Source organism: Gekko japonicus, unplaced genomic scaffold (genome assembly GCF_001447785.1).
Source record: "Gekko japonicus isolate JY-2015 unplaced genomic scaffold, Gekko_japonicus_V1.1 scaffold5325, whole genome shotgun sequence".
In the NCBI taxonomy this organism is placed as follows: domain Eukaryota; kingdom Metazoa; phylum Chordata; class Lepidosauria; order Squamata; family Gekkonidae; genus Gekko; species Gekko japonicus.
The window spans coordinates 24,800-44,972 of record NW_015173852.1 but is presented as its reverse complement, the minus strand read 5'-3'; the positions used below and the strand labels follow the sequence as shown (position 1 = coordinate 44,972).

The window sequence follows — 20,173 nt, the reverse complement described above, 5'->3', positions numbered from 1 at the left end:
AGCTGTAATGTATAGTAGAACCTGCCATGGGCTAAGATGATTGTAATGCATTACTATGGCAGGTTCTACTATACATTACAGCTGTTATGATTATTGAAAATCTTCTTTGATAATTGTGAGATGTCACCAGAGGATATGAACTACTGAGAGACAGTTTTTGTCCCACATCTTTGTTCGGAAGAAGATCTTCCTTCGAAACTGCAAGACATTCCGGAGATCACCGTCAATATATTTTTCTATGATTATGTATATTATTTTTGTTCACTTTTCTATGATTCTTTAAAGACATATATTAAGCGTCGCTTTTTCACAGTTTTTCTTGTTCTCCGTATTATCTCATTACTGTGCCAATCAATTGTTATTATACCGGCCACAGGAGTGCCAGGCAGGGGCCCACATCAGTGGAAGGATCATGGAACAGGGCAGAGATCGGCCACTGGGCCCAGGGCAGACAGCCTGACCACGTTCTTCCGCATCAGGGACTTCCTTGCCGTCCCTCCTCACAGCAGGAAGGAAAAGACAGCCCGAGAGAAGAGAATCCTCACCCAGAGAGGCCACATTCCCAAAATTCTCCAGCATGACCTCCTTGTACCAGGATCTTTGGGGTGGGCTCAGCAGGGCCCACTCCCCCCGGGTGAAATACACAGCCACCTCCTCGAAGGACACCCCGCCCTGGAAGAGAAAGGAGGAAGCATTTCTTTACATCACTGGAATGCTGGTCCACGGGTGTCTAAAACAGAAACAGTAAAGGAATACTTGAAGAACAGCACCCAGCTGCCTTGAGCCCACCTTTAAGAAAAAGAGGCTTAAAAAACAGGGCAAATGAAGTGAGGCAGCCCCCGCTCCACCATCACTGGTCCCTGCCACCTCCTTCTCTTGCATGTGTGAACCAGGCCTGGGACAGAGAATTATAGATGTGCTGGACAAGGAGGGCATCTCTCAGCTTCTGTCCAGGACAGCTGACCCTGAAGAAGTCCTGTGACTCTGGGAGCCTGGACAGGGAACCCTGCTTCTTTGTAAACACTGAGATCCTGTAATCTTATATTTTAATTGCAATGTTGGCCAAATCTAGAGATCCTGGAATATTATGTTTTCATTGCAACGTTGGCCAGATCTTTGGATCGTTAAACCCAGTGACTGGAGCTGTGAACCGGCAATACAGATCTTTCTGCAAACCTGAAAAGGGCTCCAGGTTTGCAGAAAATGGTGAAGTCTAGAATCGATATATTGGAGATACGTTGTCGAAGGCTTTCACAGCTGGAGTTCATTCGCTGTTGTAGATTTTCTGGTCTGCATGGCCGTGGTCTTGGCATTGTAGGACCTGACGTTTCGCCAGCAGCTGTGACTGGCATCCTCAGAGGTATAACACAGAAAGATGGAGTACTCTCTGTGTCAAAGTGACACCACAGAAATCATGGATCCACGGCTTCATGGCATCATCATGCAGCAAAAACACAAGGATCCTCATGGATCCTCAAGGTTTTTGCTTTCGATCACCCCAGCATCACCGTCGAATCACATATGTCCATGGCCACACAGCTTTTGCCCTGTGGTGTTGCCACGAAGCTATGGATCTGTGATTTTTTTGGCATAAGGCGTGGCCATGGACATGATATGTGATTTGAGGGTGAGCTTGAGGTGACCCAAAGCAAAAATCCTGAGGATCCATGATGATTCCTGCTTCAGAACCATGTTTTTGCTGCATGGTGCTGCCACAAAGCTGTGGATCTGTGATTTCTGTGGTGCAAGATACGGCCATGGACATGATATGTGATATGATGGTGAGCTTGGGGTGATCCAAAGCAAAAATCTTAAGGAGCCACCAGGATCCATGTTCAGGAATGTTGTTTTTCCTGCCTCGTGTCGCCAAGAAACTTCTGTGCTGTAAGCTCTCCCCGTGGACATGATAGATGATTTAATGTTGGGGTGATCCAAAGCAAAAAATCACGAGGATCCATGAGAATGCGTGCTTTATAATCATGTTTTTGCTTCATGGTGTCACCACAAAGCTGTGGATCTATGATTTCTGTTGCAAGCTGTGGCCATAGAAAAGATACGTCATTTGATGGTGAGTTTCAGGTGACGGAATGCAAAACCCCCGAGGATCTATGAGGGTCCGTGGTCCGGAACCATGTTTTTGCTCCATGGTATTACAAAACAAAAATCATAAGGATCCATGCTTTGAAGCTATGTTTTTGCTCCACAGTGTTGCCATGAAGCCATGGATCTGTGATTTCTGCAGTGTGCGCTCTGCCTATGGACATGATATGTAATTTGATGGTGATGTTGGGGTAATCCAATGCAAAGACCCTAAGGACCCACGAGGATCTGTACTTTGGAGCCACGTATTTTCGCTGTTGTGGCGCCACAAAGCCGTGGATGCGTGATTTTTGCTTTACAAACAGTGGCTATCAAGATTATAGGTGATCTGATGGTGAGTGTGGGATGACGTAGTGCAAAAATCATATGAATTCATGAGGATCCATGCTTTGGAACCATGTTTTTGCACTGTTGCCGCGCCACAAATCTTTATTATTCGATTGGTTTTTTAGACTATATAGTATGTTTTAAAATTGCACTAAATTATTGATGTTTTTATGAGCAAGTTTTTGCCATGTAAGCCGCCCTGAGCCCTACGGGGGAGGGCGGGGTATAAATTTAACAAACAAACAAATAAATAAATAAATCCATGGAGGCCTGAGTTTTGTGGGGCTGCCTTTAGTCTAAGGCTTGTTCTACAGTATGATGGTGGTTTTGTTTTAAGTAAAAAACCCACCCATATGAATTCATGAGGATCCGTTTAAAATCATCTAGATCTGACTTTCACCCAGACCCGCATTATACCCCGATGAGGTCCCTCCCCACCCCCAAATCTTCAGGAATTTCCCAGCTCGGAGGTGGCAACACGACCCCCTTCCTACATACCCAGTGAAGTAAAACAGCAGCCCGGAACTCAGAGGAGAAGGCAAGGATTTCCAAGCAGAAAAGGAAGAAGGGGGGGGGTGTTGCCATGAAGCCATGGATCTGTGATTTCTGCAGTGTGCGCTCTGCCTATGGACATGATATGTAGTTTGATGGTGATGTTGGGGTAATCCAATGCAAAGACCCTAAGGATCCATGAGGATCTGTACTTTGGAGCGACGTTTTTTCGCTGTTGTGGCGCCACAAAGCTGTGGATGCGTGATTTTTGCTTTACAAACAGTGGCTATCAAGATTATAGGTGCTCTGATGGTGAGTGTGGGATGACGTAGTGCAAAAATCATATGAATTCATGAGGATCCATGCTTTGGAACCATGTTTTTGCACTGTTGCCGCGCCACAAATCTTTATTATTCGATTGGTTTTTTAGACTATATAGTATGTTTTAAAATTGCACTAAATTATTGATGTTTTTATGAGCAAGTTTTTGCCATGTAAGCCGCCCTGAGCCCTACGGGGGAGGGCGGGGTATAAATTTAACAAACAAACAAATAAATAAATAAATCCATGGAGGCCTGAGTTTTGTGGGGCTGCCTTTAGTCTAAGGCATGTTCTACAGTATGATGGTGGTTTTGTTTTATTTTGTTTTAACGTAAAAAAACCCACCCATATGAATTCATGAGGATCCGTTTAAAATCATCTAGATCTGACTTTCACCCAGACCCGCATTATACCCCGATGAGGTCCCTCCCCACCCCCAAATCTTCAGGAATTTCCCAGCTCGGAGGTGGCAACACGACCCCCTTCCTACATACCCAGTGAAGTAAAACAGCAGCCCGGAACTCAGAGGAGGCGGCAAGGATTTCCAAGCAGAAAAGGAAGAAGGGGGGGGGGGGGCTCCTCTAACACTCCCCGCCCATCAAGGAGCAAATCCGATGTCCCTCCGGAGCGTGGATGGAGCCGGAGGAAAGAAGGGGGGGGGAAACCAGCTTTTTGGGGGGGCTGGTCTCTCCTGCCCCCCCTCCCCCTGCTCCCCAGCCGTGTGACCCGTGCCTCCCCCTCTTCTCCCCGCCTCCTTCTCCGGGGTGCCTTTGGGTCGCCGGCTCCCTCTTCAGGGATTTGTCTGGCTTTGCAAAGAGCTGATGCGTGCAGGAGGGCGGGGGACCCCTGGGGGGGCAGACCTGGGGGGGGTCTCCCTCTCACCCTCTGCTCCCCCCCTTTCCTCTCTGCTTTGGGTCTTGCATTACGGCTCCCCCACCTCACATTTCACCCCCGCCCCCACCAAACCCCCTTGAGCTCACCGGATTCCCTCCCAGCCATTCAAGGGGGAGCGATAAAAACTGAACATGCGCTTCGGCCAGGGAAGGAGCAGGAAGCGACTCCCCCCAATATTTATCTCTAGGACTTCTGGCTCCCTCACTTTAACCCTTACATAGTATACCACCGGTTCAAAGGCGCTGTGGCGGGGGCTCTGAGGTTGCCAACTCCAGGTCGGGAAGATCCCAGAGATTTAGGGATAGAGCCTCGGGTGATTCGGGAGGGCAGTTCCCTGGTGCCTTGAGAAAGCTGTATCATGGGGCTAAGACCAAACGTTTTTCTCTATGAGGAAGAGAAGCTACTGGGCTCATGGTACCTGTGCAACAATCCCTCCAGTCCACACAAATCTAGAGTACAGTCCCTCGGAGAGTCCTTGGAAGATTGCCAGCTTCTTCACAGACTTTATGAAAACTCAAGTCGCTTAACTGAGCATCTTGAAACTCAAGGCGATGAAGTCACTGGAGCAGGTAGTTCCACAGGTGCCAGCTCCTCAGTAGGACTCTTGGTGGTGAGTGCGTCAGGTTCCCGGGTCCCTGCTACACTTGAAATTGGGTGGGCTGCAAGTTGCTGAACCTCGGCCACGGACAACTGAACTGCAGCCCATTCCCGTAAAATGGCTGTCTGCCCTAACAAACTTTCTCCCTTAAACCTCTCGCAGTTCCACCACCTGGCCCACAGAGTCTGCTGCTTGAGTCTTGGGTCTTTGCTTGGCCGCTTCTTCATACAGATCTGGAAAGCAGGAAGGCAGAAGGAGGAGGAGATTGGATTTATACCCTGCCCTTCACTCGGAGTCTCAGAGCGGTTTACAAACTTCTTTCCCTTCCCCTCCCCAACACAGACACCGGGTGAGGTAGGTGGGGCTGAGAGACCTCTTTCGAGAACTGCTCTTTCAAGGACAGCTCTGACAGAACTACAGCTTGCCCAGGGTCATCCAGCAGGTGCAAGTGGAGGAGTGGAGAATCAAACCGGGTTCTCCCAGCTTAGAGTCCACGCACTTAACCACTACTGTTGTAGTGGTTCTGCGCCTACAAGTTTGAACACTGTCTGGACCACCTTCTCCGTGACCGAAAAGTTGTTTCCAGTACCCTTCTGTCACAAGTTATCAGATCAGATTCGTATCCAGTTTCGGGGTCTGCACCATTCAGATCCGTGAGAATGTTTCTCATTAGCTGAAGAAACCTTATTTAATCATAGAATCATAGAGTTGGAAAGGGCCATACAGACCATCTAGTCCAACACCCTGCCCAATGCAGGACCAGCCTAAAGCATCTCTGACAAATATTGGATCCAAGTAAGATAATCTCTATGAGAGAAACTTATCTTTTACAGCACAGAAATAGGAGGGGTCTGGGTGTTTGAGACTTAGCCAGAAAAACAAGTAGAGAACTTTTCCAAGTTATTTTATTTAAAATAAGAAACAGTTCATTAGGCAAGAACTTGAGAGATATATGTAGATGCTAAGTGGTCCTATTATCACAGAGAAAACACATGCAATAAAAAGCGGATCTCCTAACATTTCTCAAACTTAAGTACATGAATTTTAAGAGAAATCAGGTTTTAGCTGACTGGCAAAATGCAATGCAAAGTTTTGGAGCCCCCTCCCTCCTCCCCGAGATATCTCCCCTAAAATGTTCTCTAAATGGAAGCCAGCGGCAGAAGCCTGGCTTGGCCCTTTACATGACACATTTATAGATAAGGTGACAGAAATAGAGATAGATCTTTCTACCTCGAATACATTACTGTCCTCTAAAGAAAAGGACTGATTCCCCCAAGGTCACCACAAAGATACACAAACACACCTGGAATAAGTCTTCATAATGCTCATTAACTTCTGAAAGCAATCTCATGAAGCTAAACTAGTCACTTCAGAGAAATAAATATCCTGTTACTCCTGCTACATTAATGAACTGTTAGGACTAAAGGCAGCCCTGCACTTTTCTTGATGATCTGTTGCACCTACACAGTTTATGGACACTACATAGGCATACACATAGAATCAAAGAGTTGGAAGGGACCTCCAGGGTCATCTAGTCCAACCCCCTGCACAATGCAGGAAATCCACAAATACCTCTCCCCCACACCCCCAGTGACCCCTTGCTCCATGGCTACAAGATGGCCAAAAAAAAACCAACCACCAACCAACCTCCAGGATCCCTGGTCAAACCGGCCTGGAGAAAATTGCTTCCTGACCCCAAAGTGGTGATCAGCATTTCCCTGGGAGTGTAAGAAAGGGCCAGGAGAGCTAAGCACTGACGCAACCCTTCCTGCCCACCCTCTCATGATCTGCCTAAGTTCACAGAATCAGTATTGCTGTCAGATGGCCTTTTAGCCTCTGTTTGAATACCTCCAAAGAGGGAGAGCCCACCACCTCCCGTGGAAGCCTGTTCCGCTGAGGATTATTAATACCTCTGTGCGACAGTCCCATCTGGGAAAATGTCTCTGTGCTGTGCTTTTCTAAATCCCTGAACTTTTCCCTGCTCTGTTCAGGAGTTATATTCAAACTTCGCCATGTCTCAAAGAACTTCCTCTGGTCCCCTTGTGATAAGAGACCATATGTACCTTCATCAGGGATACTGAAGTCATGGCGTGCATATCCAAAAAACATAAAGAAGGCCCCTCTGTTACTGCCCTTTGCATACTTGGGAAGATACTGGGGCTCTATCTGTTGTCTTCCCCACCTTGCCTGAGGTGGCTGATTTTACCTTGGCAGGCTCCAAACGGAATCATAAGAACATAAGAGACGCCAATGTTGGATCAGGCCAATGGCCCATCCAGTCCAACACTCTGTGTCACACAGTGGCCAAAAATACCAAGTGCCATCAGGAGGTCCAGCAGTGGGGCCAGGGCACTAGAAGCCCTCCCACTGTTGAACCCCCCCCCCCAAGCACCAAGAATACAGAGCATCACTTGCCATGGAGTCTCTATTTATACCTTGTGGCTAATAGCCACTGATGGACCTCTGCCCCATATGTTTATCCAATTCCCTCTTGAAGCCGTCCGTGCTTGTAGCCACTGCCACCTCCTGTGGCAGTCATAGGGTTTTGCATTCTTTCCCCTCTCTCTCCATAGGCAGATTCATTCTTCACACCCTCTCTCCTTTCACTTTCCCTCCTCTCTTCCTGACTGAGATTTGGGTGGGTACCCAGAAATTGGGCCACTGTTCGGTCATAGCATGCAGCAGCTGCCAGGAGATTTGAATTGCCTTGTGGCGATTGTCAGAAGTCTTCATCAAACTCCTAACCTGAAAATGTTTCCCATTCCCTACCAGGGCTATTTTTGCGCAGGAACGCCCAGGAACGGAGTTCCGGCTGGCTCCTGAGTTGGCCACACCCAGCAGGAACTCATTAGCATAATAGGCCACACCTAACAGCAGACACTCATTAGGATTGGCTACATTAGGGGTGTGTGGCCTAACATGCAAAGAAGTCCCTGCTACAAAAAAAGCCCAGGGTTTTGACAAAGTAAACAGAATAAGAAGCAAAAGGTGGGTGTGGCTGGATGACCACACTTCTGGTAACATGTGGGGTGTGGCCTAATATGCTAATGAGCTGTGCTGTCAGGGGTGTGGCCTAATATGCTAATAGGTCTCTGCTGTTGGGTGTGGCCTACTATGCTAATGAGTTCCTGCTGGGCTTTTTCTACACAAAAAGCCCTGTCCCAAACTAAAACCTACTTTAAAGGGGGGGGGGGTAGCATTGTACCAGGCTTGCAACGGGTTTCCTGGGGTGGCTGTCACCATGGATGAATTGCAGGTGAGCAAAAAGCAGCTGTTTGTGAACCTGTCGTGGAAGCCCATAACCACATGACAGCCCCCACCTATGTGGCCACCCTCCTGCTCCACAAGCTGTGGCAGAGGGAGTTGCTCACTGTACCCCCTGGGACCATCCCCAGAACTGTAGCTCTCCCACAGGCAATTACCAGGCACCTGCGGCCACCCCTACATTCCTTCTGGCCTCCGTGTGTCACCTCCATGGGGGGGGGGTCAGCCCCATTATTTCACACGATGCTTACTTCTGGATGGACCTACTCAGATGTGAAGAGGACAAAGAGATTGGATTTATACCCTGCCCTTCACTACCCGAAGGAGTCTCAGAGTGGCTCACAATCTCCTTCCCCTCCCCACAACAGACACCCTGTGAGGTGGGTGGGGCTGAGAGAGCTCTCTTGAGAACTGCCCTTGAGAGAACAGCTCCGAAGATACTTTACGACTGACCCAAGGCCACAGCAGCAGCGGCATGTGGAGGATTGGGGAATCAAACCTGGTTCTCCCAGATTAGAGTCCGCGCTCCTAACCACTACACCAAACTGGCTGCTCGTGGTGCACGGGCCCCTTCCATTTTTGTGTGTGTCACCACCTCCATTGTGTTTGGTAGCAGCCTGTGCCTTCAACGGGAAAGGGGCACGTGCCATGGGCTTGCCTCTCTTCACCCCTCTACTTGTATGCCCATGGGGCCAGATTCCCATAGGTGCCACCATGTGGTTGGTTAGTTTCCCCAGTCCATCATGGCTAAACCATCATTCCCATGATGTCTTCTGGATGGGACGGTTGGTGGGGATGCCAACTTGTTTGCCTCCATTGAGACCCCAGTGCAGGGACGTCTTTGCAGTCTCCAGCCTGTGCGGTTTCTCTTTTAAGGAGTGGACCTGCGGCATCACTGTTGTCCTAGCGGCTGGCTGCAGCCATCTCAGTGGCCCTCAGGTGTCTGCTGGCCATCATTCTTTTTCCTATGTAAATCTTTCCAACATACGCAATCCACAACACAGAAATGCTTGAAATGGCATTTCTGTAAAGGGAACAGGGTTGCAGTTTTAACCTCTAAAAATATTTTAGGCTGTTTGACTGTACTATGTATTGTATGTATTTTACTGTTTTACTGCTTTACTTTCTAACTTTCTCATTTAGTTTGGTTTGATGCAAGGTTTTTCTATACTCTGAGCATTTTTATGGTTTCCCTCCTGAATGAGTTCTTTGATGACAAGTAAGTTGTGGACTCTGATGGAAACTTTTCCAGCACTCCAGGCATTTATATGGATTCTCCTGTGTGAATTCTTTGATGGGAAGTAAGGTAATTCCTGCGACTGAAGCTTTTCCCACACTCCAGGCATTTATATGGATACTCCCCTGTGTGTGTTCGTTGATGGGAAGTAAGGTGATGACTGCGACTGAAGCTTTTCCCACACTCCCGGCATTTATATGGTTTCTCTCCTGTGTGAATTCTTTGATGGACACTCAGGTCTCCACTACGGCGGAAACTTTGTCCACACTCTTGGCATTTATATGGTTTCTCCCCTGTGTGAATCCTTTGATGGGATGCAAGGGTTCCAGGCAAACGGAAGCTTTTCCCACACTCCAGACATTTATATTTCTTCTCCTCTGTGTGAATTCTCTGATGGAGAGTAAAGTTGCTACTGTGAGTGAATCTTTTTCCACACTCCTGGCATTGATATGGTTTCTCCCCTGTGTGAGTTCTTTGATGGACAGTCAGGTATCCACGGTAAGCAAAGCTTTGACCACACTCTTGGCATTTATATGGTTTCTCCCCTGTGTGAATTCTTTGATGGACAGTCAGGTATCCACGGTAAGCAAAGCTTTGACCACACTCTTGGCATTTATATGGTTTCTCCCCTGTGTGAATTCTTTGATGGACAGTAAGGCGTCCACTGCAAGGGAAGCTTTTTCCACACTCCTGGCATTTATACGGTTTCTCTCCTGTATGAATTCTTTGATGGAGTGTAAGGCTCATACTCTGAGTGAAGCTTTTTCCACACACCAGGCATTTAAATCTTTTCTCCCCGGTGTGAATTCTTCTATGGGAACTAAGGTTTCCAGGGCGACTGAAGCTTTTCCCACACTCCAGGCATTTATACGGTTTCTCTCCTGTGTGAATTCTTTGATGAGCAGTAAGGTTTGCACTGTGAATGAAGCCTTTTCCACACTCCAGGCATTTATATGGTTTCTCCCCTGTGTGAATCCTTTGATGGACAGTCAGATATCCCCTGTGACGGAAACTTTGTCCACACTCTTGGCATTTATATGGTTTCTCCCCTGTGTGAATTCTTTGATGGGAATGAAGCTCTCCATTGGAAGTGAAGCTTTTTCCACACTCCTGGCATTTATATCTTTTTTCCCCTGTATGAATTCTTTGATGGACAGTAAGGTTGCCACTGTGACTGAAGCTTTTCCCACACACCTGGCATTGATATGGTTTCTCCCCTGTGTGAATTCTTTGATGGGAAGTAAGCTTTCCAGGGTAAGCGAAACTTTTTCCACACTCCAAACATTTATATGTCTTCTCCCCTGTATGAATTATTTGATGGAAAGTAAGGCTTGCACTGAAAGGGAAGCTTTTTCCACACTCCTGGCATTTATATGGTTTCTCTCCCGTGTGAATTCTTTGATGGAGTTTATGGCTTGTACTGTGAGTGAATCTTTTTCCACACACCAGGCATTTAAATCTTTTCTCCCTGCAGTGAATTCTTCGATGGGAACTAAGGTTTCCAGGCCAACGGAAGCTTTTCCCACACTCCTGGCATTTATATGGTTTCTCCCCTGTATGGATTCTTTGATGGGAAGTAAGGTAATTATAGTAACTGAAGCTTTTCCCACACACCTGGCATTTATATGGTTTCTCTCCTGTGTGAATTTTCTGATGGAGTGTAAGGGTCGTACTGAGAGTGAATCTTTTTCCACACACCAGGCATTTATATCTTTTCTCCCCTGTGTGAATTCTATCATGAACAGAAACATGACCACTCTGTCTAATCCTTTTCCCACAGTCCTGGCTTTTACATGGTTTTCCTCCTGTGTGAATTCTTTGAAGGGAAGTAAGTAATCTACTCTGACTGCAGCTTTTCCCACACTCCAAAGACTTATATGTTTTCTCCCCTGTGTGGCTTCTTTGATGTACAGAAAGGTGTGAAGTCTGACTGAACCTTTTTGTACTCTCTGGGCAATTGCATTTTTCCTCCATGGTATGAATTAAGTTTTGGGAAGTAAGGTTTTCTGTCTGCTGAAGGGCTTTTCCACATTGCAGGCATTTCAATATTTTCTTTCTGTTATGGATGTTCTGAGGAATATTAATGCCTGATTTTTCTGGAAAACTTTCATTTCCAGTGCACTCATTTCTCTTGGCTCTTTTGTACACTTTTCGATCTTCAAAAGAGACATAACCTTCTAAAAGACAGGAAATATTCCTTGGTGGGTCTTTTCTTTCCTCCTTTCTCTGCACGTTACAATATTCAATGTCCTCTTTTACAACTGGATAGGTATCCTCTTTCTCTGTCACTCCATCCTCTTTCGTTTCATCCGCTGACTCCCATACTTTTCTGAAAGAAAGAGAAACAGGCATGATTACTGTAAAGAGAATCTAGCATAAAACCTCTTGCTCGGCAATATGGTCCTGTGACATGCAAAATGGTACTGACTGGCCTGTCATCTCTGGTGACTAATCAGAGAATTGTATTTCATTGGGACAGTTACTGCCAAACAGATCCTTCCTTGACCCAAACTCCAGGTCAGACCTGCCCCCCAAAACAGCCACCAGCTGGTAAGTTTGCCCTTAGGCCGTGACACAGGTCACACATTTCCTGATGATCTGCTCTTCCCAGGGCAGTAGGGGATGATGGAATTGTGTTGGTGCTTAAAAGGCAACAGGGATTTCCTGCCTGCGATGCTAGACACACCACGTGTGACAGAGAGGCCCACCCTTCTGGATATTTGCTTGATAGCCTCTTTGGCCTTGTGGGCAGAACCAGGTAGGGTTGTCAGCTCCAGGCTGGGAAATAACTGGAGATTTTGGGGGTGGAGGCTGAGGAGGGCGGGGTCTGGGGAGGGGAGGTAGTTCAGTGGGGTATGGTGCCCTAGAGCCCACCTTCCAAAGTGGCCACTGCCTCCAGGAGGACTGATCTCTGTTGCCTGGGGATGAGTGGTGATACCAAGGGATCTCCAGCCACCTGGAGGATTGCAACACCAGAACCAGACCACCCGAGGTTGGGAACGATTTCTGCTTTTTCAGCAAATTGGAAAAGAATTCCATTTTACGGTTTCTGACTGCAGTACTGGGAATTAAGAGTGACACAGTGATAGAAGTTTTCACACAAAGTTCAAAAACGGAGCAAGACAGAAGAGGACAAGGGAAACTGCTTAGCCGTCCTTGCAAACGGTATGCTTCTGTGCTATTACAACACACTCTTGAACCCTAGAGAGAAATGCATTTTAATTTTGTAGTTCAAGCTGTATGGTCCGTTCTGCACTTGGATCTCATCAGAGTTCAACTCGGGACACCACACCTTGCATTTATCCCTGGTTATAACAGCATCCGTTTATCCCGGGACAAGTGTGGGGCGAAACCGGGGTGACCTCAATGTAACGTGGGAACAAAAAATATTCCGAGATAATTACGGGGTGAACTCAAGCGTAGTGTAGAATGTAAAAATACTCCGAGATAATTACAGAGTTGAACTCGTGTGTCGTGTAGAATAGAAGTTCAGGGAAAGGGTTGAACCAGGATTTAAGGTCTAGTGCGGAAAGGACCTATGAAACCTTCACCTTTACGTTTCCATTTTTCTCTCTCTCATAGGGGAGATCTGGCAGGAGGAGGGAAGGCAAGTCAATGGCTCTCCAGCCTTGACCCAGCCGTCCTTGAGAAATGCAAATGGTCTGCCTGGCTGGAGACAATGAAGGGGTCTGTTCAGGTGTCTTGCTAGAAACTGTCACTTGTCAGGGAAGAGATGCAAGATGCTGGAAGGTCTCTTCCCAGAAGTTACAGGAAAGGCTTCTTTGACGGATAGGCGAGTGGGCAAACGGAGATAATAAAAACCCCTGGCAGGGAGGGAGGAAGCTCCTTCTGGCTGACGGCATCAAGGGAGAAGGAGCTCTCCCAGCCAGGCTCCTGCTGAAGGTCACCGTTGCCAGGAACAAAGACTCCAAGGGGAAGGGGACGTTTGTGACCTCTGTAACTTCAAAGTTAAAGAGCCTGCCTTAGAACAGGAACTGCCTGGGCATGTACAGAGCGTGGCACAGAAGAACTGCATGTTTACACCTTTCTTTGGATTCCTTGCTCAATCTTCTGCTGTGCCAAGAATATGTGAGCTGTTTTATACCTTTTTCTGTTGGTAGCTGATCTGTACACCACAAACGTACTATACAAAACTGGCTCAAGAAGAAGGGGGGTGGTCAGTTGTAAAGTTGCTCCCCCCCCCCCCAGTGATGTGCAAGTGCAGCAAACATTTCCCATGGAAACCAGATGCTGGGTAGTGGGAGACCCAAGCACAAGACGGGGCCTTAAGATGGCAGCGCAGGGAAGGGAAGGCAGGAACCCTGGTCCTTGCAGCAGGTAATTCCTAGAGAAGACAGCAGGTGGCAGTGGTGTAGCAAACGAGGGAGAGCAAGCCCCTCCAAGGACAGGGGAAGCCAAGAGAGTTACACTTTGCCAAGCGGGCACTTGGACAGCCGCTGGTGCCCAGGAAGGCAAGGTGGAGCAGTGCCCGTGGGGCTATTCCCACACAAACCAGTTATTTACATATATATTAAAAAGTTAATCTACAGTGTCTCCTCTTTTCCTTGGCCCTGTCTGTTTAGTACCTTGAACTTTTGACTCCCGCTGGGATTTTCTGCATGACCACATGGAAAGGAGACAGGCGGCAGAACTTTCCTCCCACCCAACAGAGCTGGAAGGACCCCTCCTCCCAGCCTCGCAAGAACACCCGACCATCTGGGAACACATGTTCTCTACTCTCTTCCAGTATCAGGCCCGTGGGGCCCACAGCGCCCTCCCCCCTAGTGGTTTGGGTTTTTTAAATTTTTTAATTGCGTCCAAAAATTAAAAACTAAAACAATGGTACAGCAACACCGGTAAAACAAACAAAACAGAAACAAAGAAAAGGGCCTTAAATTATATATAACAAGCAGGGCTATTTTTGGGCAGGAACGCACAGGAACGGAGTTCCGGCTGGCTGGATGACCACACTTCTGGTAACATGGGGGTGTGGCCTAATGTGCTAATGAGCGGTGCTGTCAGGGGTGTGGCCTAATATGCTAATGAGTTTCTGGTGTTGGGTGTGGCCTATTATGCTAATGAGTTCCTGCTGGGCTTTTTCTACAAAAAGAGCCCTGATAACAAGTATAAAATACTTTTGGAATTTCTCTGTTCTTTGCCAAATAATTTAAAATAGGGGACCAGGTTTTTTTTAAACTTGGAAACTGTTGCGGGTGAAGACAAAGAATTCAAATTAAAAGTGGTTTTTACGGGCCCCCCTCCCCGAGCCTCGGCTCCCCCTACCACCCGGGCCCCCTCCCTCTGATTGCCTGTCCGCGGAGAGGACAAGGGCGGTGATGTCAGAGGGAGAGGTGGCACAAGCAGCAGCAGCAGCAGCAGCGGAAGTGAGGCTGGGATGAGACAGCGGCCTGGGGCCTGGCAGGCAGTGAGCATGGAGGGCACGGGAGGTGCCTCCATCTTGGGCTGCCACCACCTGCAATGTTCCCTGTAAGCTGTGGAGTCTTGTGAGCAACAATTCTACTTTGTGTGCCAAGGGCATTAAAGTTGTGAGCATGCGATTTGGCCACTGCATCAATGAGTTTGCTCTGGAGCCCTCCTTCCTGAGCGAAGATGAATATGTGTGAGCCGGAGGCTGAAAAACTGTGAGCCAGCTCACACTAACTCAGCTTAGAGGGAACACTGGCCACCAGACAGCCGCCGAGCTGCCCGCCAGCAGGTAAGCCTGGCCAGGCCCGGAGGTCGGTGGGCGCCTCCTCTTGCCCCAGCCAGGCACGCTCCTGCCTGTACTCTGGTGCGCCGAGGAGTCCATGCACGGCACCTCCATGGCCAGCCCAGCCGCCTTATGCCTCACCTCTCCCGGCTCTGGGAGGGAGCTGAGGGTGGAGGTCAGGCTGACTGTGGTGCCACACCACGGGAAGGGGCACTGGGCCCCCTCCTCTGATCAAAACACTGCCCCCCAAAACAAAAATTTGCTAGTTATGGGGCTGTCCGGTATACTCAAGGAGCAGGGGTGTGCCCCCCCCCTGGTTTCAGCTGTAGCACCTCTTTTTTCAGCAATTCATGGGAAAGAAATTAAGAGTCAAGCTTACTTCCAAAAAGAGAAGCCTCTTTTGGAAGGGATGGTTCCCTCTCCGTTCACCTTGAGTTGCCCCACCAACAGCAACAGGGGTACCTGTCAATCTGGCCATCCCCACTGAAGGGAGAAGCACCCCTCCCTCCCTCCCACAAGAGCCAGCTGCTCACACACACACAGCCCCCCCCCCCCCCACACCTAACACGCTCCCCGGCAACTGCCCTCCTCGTCACTGGAGAACAGGAGACGCTCCCCTCCCTCTCCTTCCAGCCAGGATACGAGGTCGGGCTTGACCATCTGAGGGCCTGTTTATCAGGGAAAACAAAGAAAAGTATGATCCTCCTGAGCGCACACACATTCCAAGCCAGGTTGACTCTGTCCCTCCAGAAACATACCGCAGGGAAGTCAGAGGGGTGTCGGGAGTACACTGTCGGGGCTCTTTTCCCGTCTCAGAGTGAAATTGACAGCTGAGAATGAAGTAGAGCAGCAGAGAAGCCAGCTGGCTTCCCTCCACAGTCGCATCTCGGCCCCAGGCAAGGGAAGGCCCAGACTGGAGGGAAGCCCCTGCTTAGACCTCCCCACCTTCCCCAGGCCAAGCCTCTCTTGGCACCTCCTCCGATGCCCTCTCACGTGGTCCGGCCACAGGAGTGCCAGGCAGGGGCCCACATCAATGGAAGGATCAGGGAAAAGGGCAGAGATCGGCCACTGGGCCCAGGGCAGACAGCCTGACCACATCCTTCTGCAGCAGGGACTTCCTTGCCGTCCCTCCTCACAGCCGGAGAGAAGAGGATCCTCACCTAGAGAGGCCACGTTCCCAAAATTCTCCAGCATGACCTCCTTGTACAGAGCTCTCTGGGGTGGGCTCAGCAGGGCCCACTCCCCCCTGGTGAAATACACAGCCACCTCCTCGAAGGACACCCCGCACTGGAAGAGAAAGGAGGAAGCATTTCTTTACATCACTGGAATGCTGGTGTGTGTGTATAAAAACAGAAACAGTAGAGAAATACTGGAAGAACAGCACACAGAGGGCTATCAGCTTTGTGGGGAAGAGGCCAGAGATGTCCATATGGAAGGACCGAACACTGTCCAGTGATAGTTTACGACCCCTGCTTGGGCTTCTCTGCATCCCCCGTCCCCATTTTCCTGCCTCCCCAGTGGGCAGCCCAGACATCTTGCAGTGCCAGAACCAAGGGCCAGGAGCCTGATCCTCTCAGCCTTGGAACAGAGAAGGAATCATTCCTGCCTTCTGCAGTCTGTCTCCCCAGTGACCCCTTCCCCACCCCGTACCTGATCTGGCTGCATGATGGATCTCTTCCCTTCACCACACGGAGGAGATGGTGGAGAAGGTATCAGGAGTGTCTTTCTGCTGCTGCCTGGGAGGGTGAGAAAGAAAGAGGGCGGGAAACCCTTTTTGTTGCTGCAGACAGACACATTTTCAGAATCTCTCCCTGGATTTGGGTTTTGTGGCAGAATTCAAGACACTGAAACTGATGGAGCAAGGCTGAGGATAATCTGGCCCCACATCTCTCCCCCTCGCCAAGCCATTCTTTCTGAGAGCAGGCCCACCTCCACCTCTTCCGGCCACATTCCCTCCCAACCTCTACAGTTCCATTCCAGGCTGCTGAGTCCATGACCTTGCCTGAACTGCCCCCCCCCACTCCCTTGTCCCCTCTGAGGGAAGCTGAGTTCTGTAATTTGGTCACCACAGGGAACCACCAGGGAACCAGCAGGTCCACCTTCTAAAGAAACTACCAGAACAGAAGCAGCAGAACCTACAACCAGTGAGACAATCAGAAAGAAGCACCAACCACCAAAGAAATATGGATTTTGCGAAACTGTACCATCTGCAAAAGGACCGAAGAACTGGAAAGAAGGATGCAACCTGCCTGCGAATGAAAGAGACAGATGGATTGAAGCAATGGAACAGGAAATACTATCCATATATGAGAAAGAAGCATGGAGTCTTACAAAGTTACCTCCAGGCAGAAAGCCTGTGGGATGCAAATGGGTATTCAAAATCAAGCATAAAGATGATGGGACTGTAGAATTATACAAATCCTGCCTACTAGCCAAAGGTTATTCACAAGAATATGGGACTGGCTCCTTTGAAAGTTTTGCTCCAGTTATCAATCACGCAACATTCAGAACACTTCTTAGTGTCGCAGCATCAAGAGACACGACTGTAGAGCATCTCGCTATAAATGCAGCATTCCTCAAGATGCAAATGGGTGTTGAAATCAAGCATAAAGATGATGGGACTGTAGAATTATGCAAATCCCGCCTACTAGCCAAAGGTTATTCACAAGAATATGGGACTGACTCCTTTGAAAGTTTTGCTCCAGTTATCAATCATGCAACATTCAGAACACTTCTTAGTGTCGCAGCATCAAGAGACATGACTGTAGAGCATCTCGCTATAAAGGCAGCATTCCTCAATGGAGAAGAAGAGGAGGAGGAGAAGAGATTGGATTTATACCCCGCCCTTCACTACCCAAAGGTGTCTCAGAGCGGCTTACAAATTCCTTTCCCTTCCCCTCCCCACAACAGACACCCTGTGAGGTAGGTGGGGCTGAGAGAGCTCTTGACAGAAACTGCTCTTTTTCAAGGACAGCTCTTATCAGAACTACGGATTGCCCAAGGTCATCCAGCCAGGTGCAAGTGGAGGAGTGGGGAATCAAACCCGGTTCTCCCAGATTAGAGTCCGCGCACTTAACCACTACACCAATCTGGCTTTCAAAGTCAAAGGACAAGAAAATTATGTTTACAGATTCAATAAAGGACTCTATGGACTAAAACAAGGAGCAAGAAAGGCTTGTTATGACAAAATTACCGGACTATTGCAGAAGCAAGGCTTTGAGCAAGGGAAAGCTGAACCTTGCCTGCATACTAAAATTAAAAATAGACAATACTTGTACGTTCTTGTTTATGTTGACAACTTGACTGTGTCTTGTCAAAACAGCGAGGATATTAAAGAAACAGCTGATTGACTGAACAAGTCACCCAGTGAAGATCCTTCTGCTGCGACGGCAGCTGCTGCCAAAGCAACATTTTTCAAACTCTGCACACCCCATCAGATCTTCAGCGGCCACTCAGAAGCCTTGCTGGGCAAAACCCCACCTGACTCAACCTACTTTCAAAAACACATGGTGGGCACAGGAAAAGTGCTAGTGGGTGCTATGGTACCCACAGACATATGTTGAGCACCCTAGTCCTAACTACTCTGCCCTTTCCCACCCCCTGCACACATTGGGGACCCCTGTCCTAACTACTCTGCCCTGCCCCAACTGCTTCCTGTGCATCAGAATCCGAAATGGAATGGGATTCTGTCTCTAAAGGGGTTTGGTTTCAGTTCCAGCAGTCTCTAACACAGTGCTTCTCTGAACTCCGCCTTATCTCCACGCTGCTTGTGCCAGCAGATCACCAGTGTCCTGGTGCCAAAATGGTGGCATCTTCTGTGATTTGCCCCAAGACTGTGAGCAGGTGAGTACTGCGGCTGTCTTTGAAGAGGAAAATAGAAACCTGTTTTTAAGATCAACTGCCAAAATTGCAAATGAGGAATACATTATTTCAGGCTTGCAAATAAGGCTGCTATAATTACTGGTCCTGAATTGATCAGTTTTAGTCTTGGTAGAGAAATTCATATAATTCCAGAATTACTTTTGTTTAATTATGCAGCTACGTGTTCAAGAGAGCTTCAATGTGTTCTTTTAAATCTAGATTTGTTTATGCCTGGGTGGTGCAGGCAGGAGTGGAGGCACTGTGCAGTTCAATAAAAGACAATTTTGTCATATAGAGGAGGGGTGTTAAAAATGATTCACCCTGGGTATCAAATATGCTAGGTATGCCACTGGTATATTCCCAAAGGATCCAACAAAGAAATGTAGCCATTTTCCTAGATAGATACAAAATGTTAATGAATAGCATATTTGGTTCACATTTTACTAGTTGTGACTTTTTAAAATTGTGTAAGTGTTCATAACTGTCATTTCTTATACTTTTCTAAAATGTATGCATTCAGCTTTTAGGAGATTTTGCTTTAGCTGTAGTTTTTCCCCTCCAGATGCTTCAGTCTTCAGCTGCTGACAACAGAGTCTTTCAGAGCAGGCCATTATCTTTCAAACTGGGTCACAAAACGTATTTAAAGAATCTTGGAAATAAATTTGACCAGTTTGATTTTTTGCTCTTTCCTCTGAATTACGGTTTGATAAAAGTTCCTTCATTGCATTTTTTCATTGGATGATATCCAGAAATAAGCCTATTATCAGATTCTCCAAACTTGTAAGGTTTTTAACTGGGTTCTACCTCCTCTGAGTCACTTGTCACAAGCAAAACCTTGTTCCAACCTAATCTTTTTGGCTAGAATCACTGCACAACAGTTCTTTTATTTGATTTCTTGCCTTCAAAAGAAAAGCAAAACTAGACTGCTATTAAAAAAAACAGTCCTTAGAATGAGCTTTTAGAATATGGATCTGAGAAGTACACAAGCCTAGGAATGTATTTCCCAGTAACATGAAATCTGCTGTCCCTTAGTGCAAAATGATTCCATAAAAGTTTATAGCAGCACAAATAACAGAGTATTTTGACGATTTACTGTGTTGATTATCTTTTTTATAGTCATGCATATCCTTATATCTCTATTATATAAATATATGAACATCTCTGTAGATGTATGGATTTGGATGGAAGTAATTCATATAGTCAGTGGGCTTAGAAAAGTGTAACTTCGTTTCACATTACATTGCTAGCTAGCTATCCCACATTTTACAGCAAAACACCTGGAAAGCTGCAGTCTGGATCAGAAGTCCATACTGGTGGAGGAGATTTTATAATTAAGATTCTTCCCTCCAACCTTGTTTTTTCTCTCTGT

At 47.7% G+C, this 20,173-nt stretch overlaps 1 protein-coding gene across 1 annotated transcript in view; it reads right to left on the bottom strand.

Annotated features, from left to right (window-relative positions):
* The window catches only part of LOC107120844 (zinc finger protein 208-like), a 34,088-nt gene that overhangs the window by 8,405 nt on the left and 5,510 nt on the right, over positions 1–20,173 (bottom strand). The window contains exons 2-3 of the mRNA XM_015423614.1: positions 11,248–11,280; positions 9,271–11,163 (exon numbers count right to left, since the gene is read on the bottom strand). Coding sequence (XP_015279100.1) covers positions 9,271–11,163; positions 11,248–11,280 — 1,926 coding nt within the window. The remainder of the gene's footprint in view (positions 1–9,270; positions 11,164–11,247; positions 11,281–20,173) is intronic.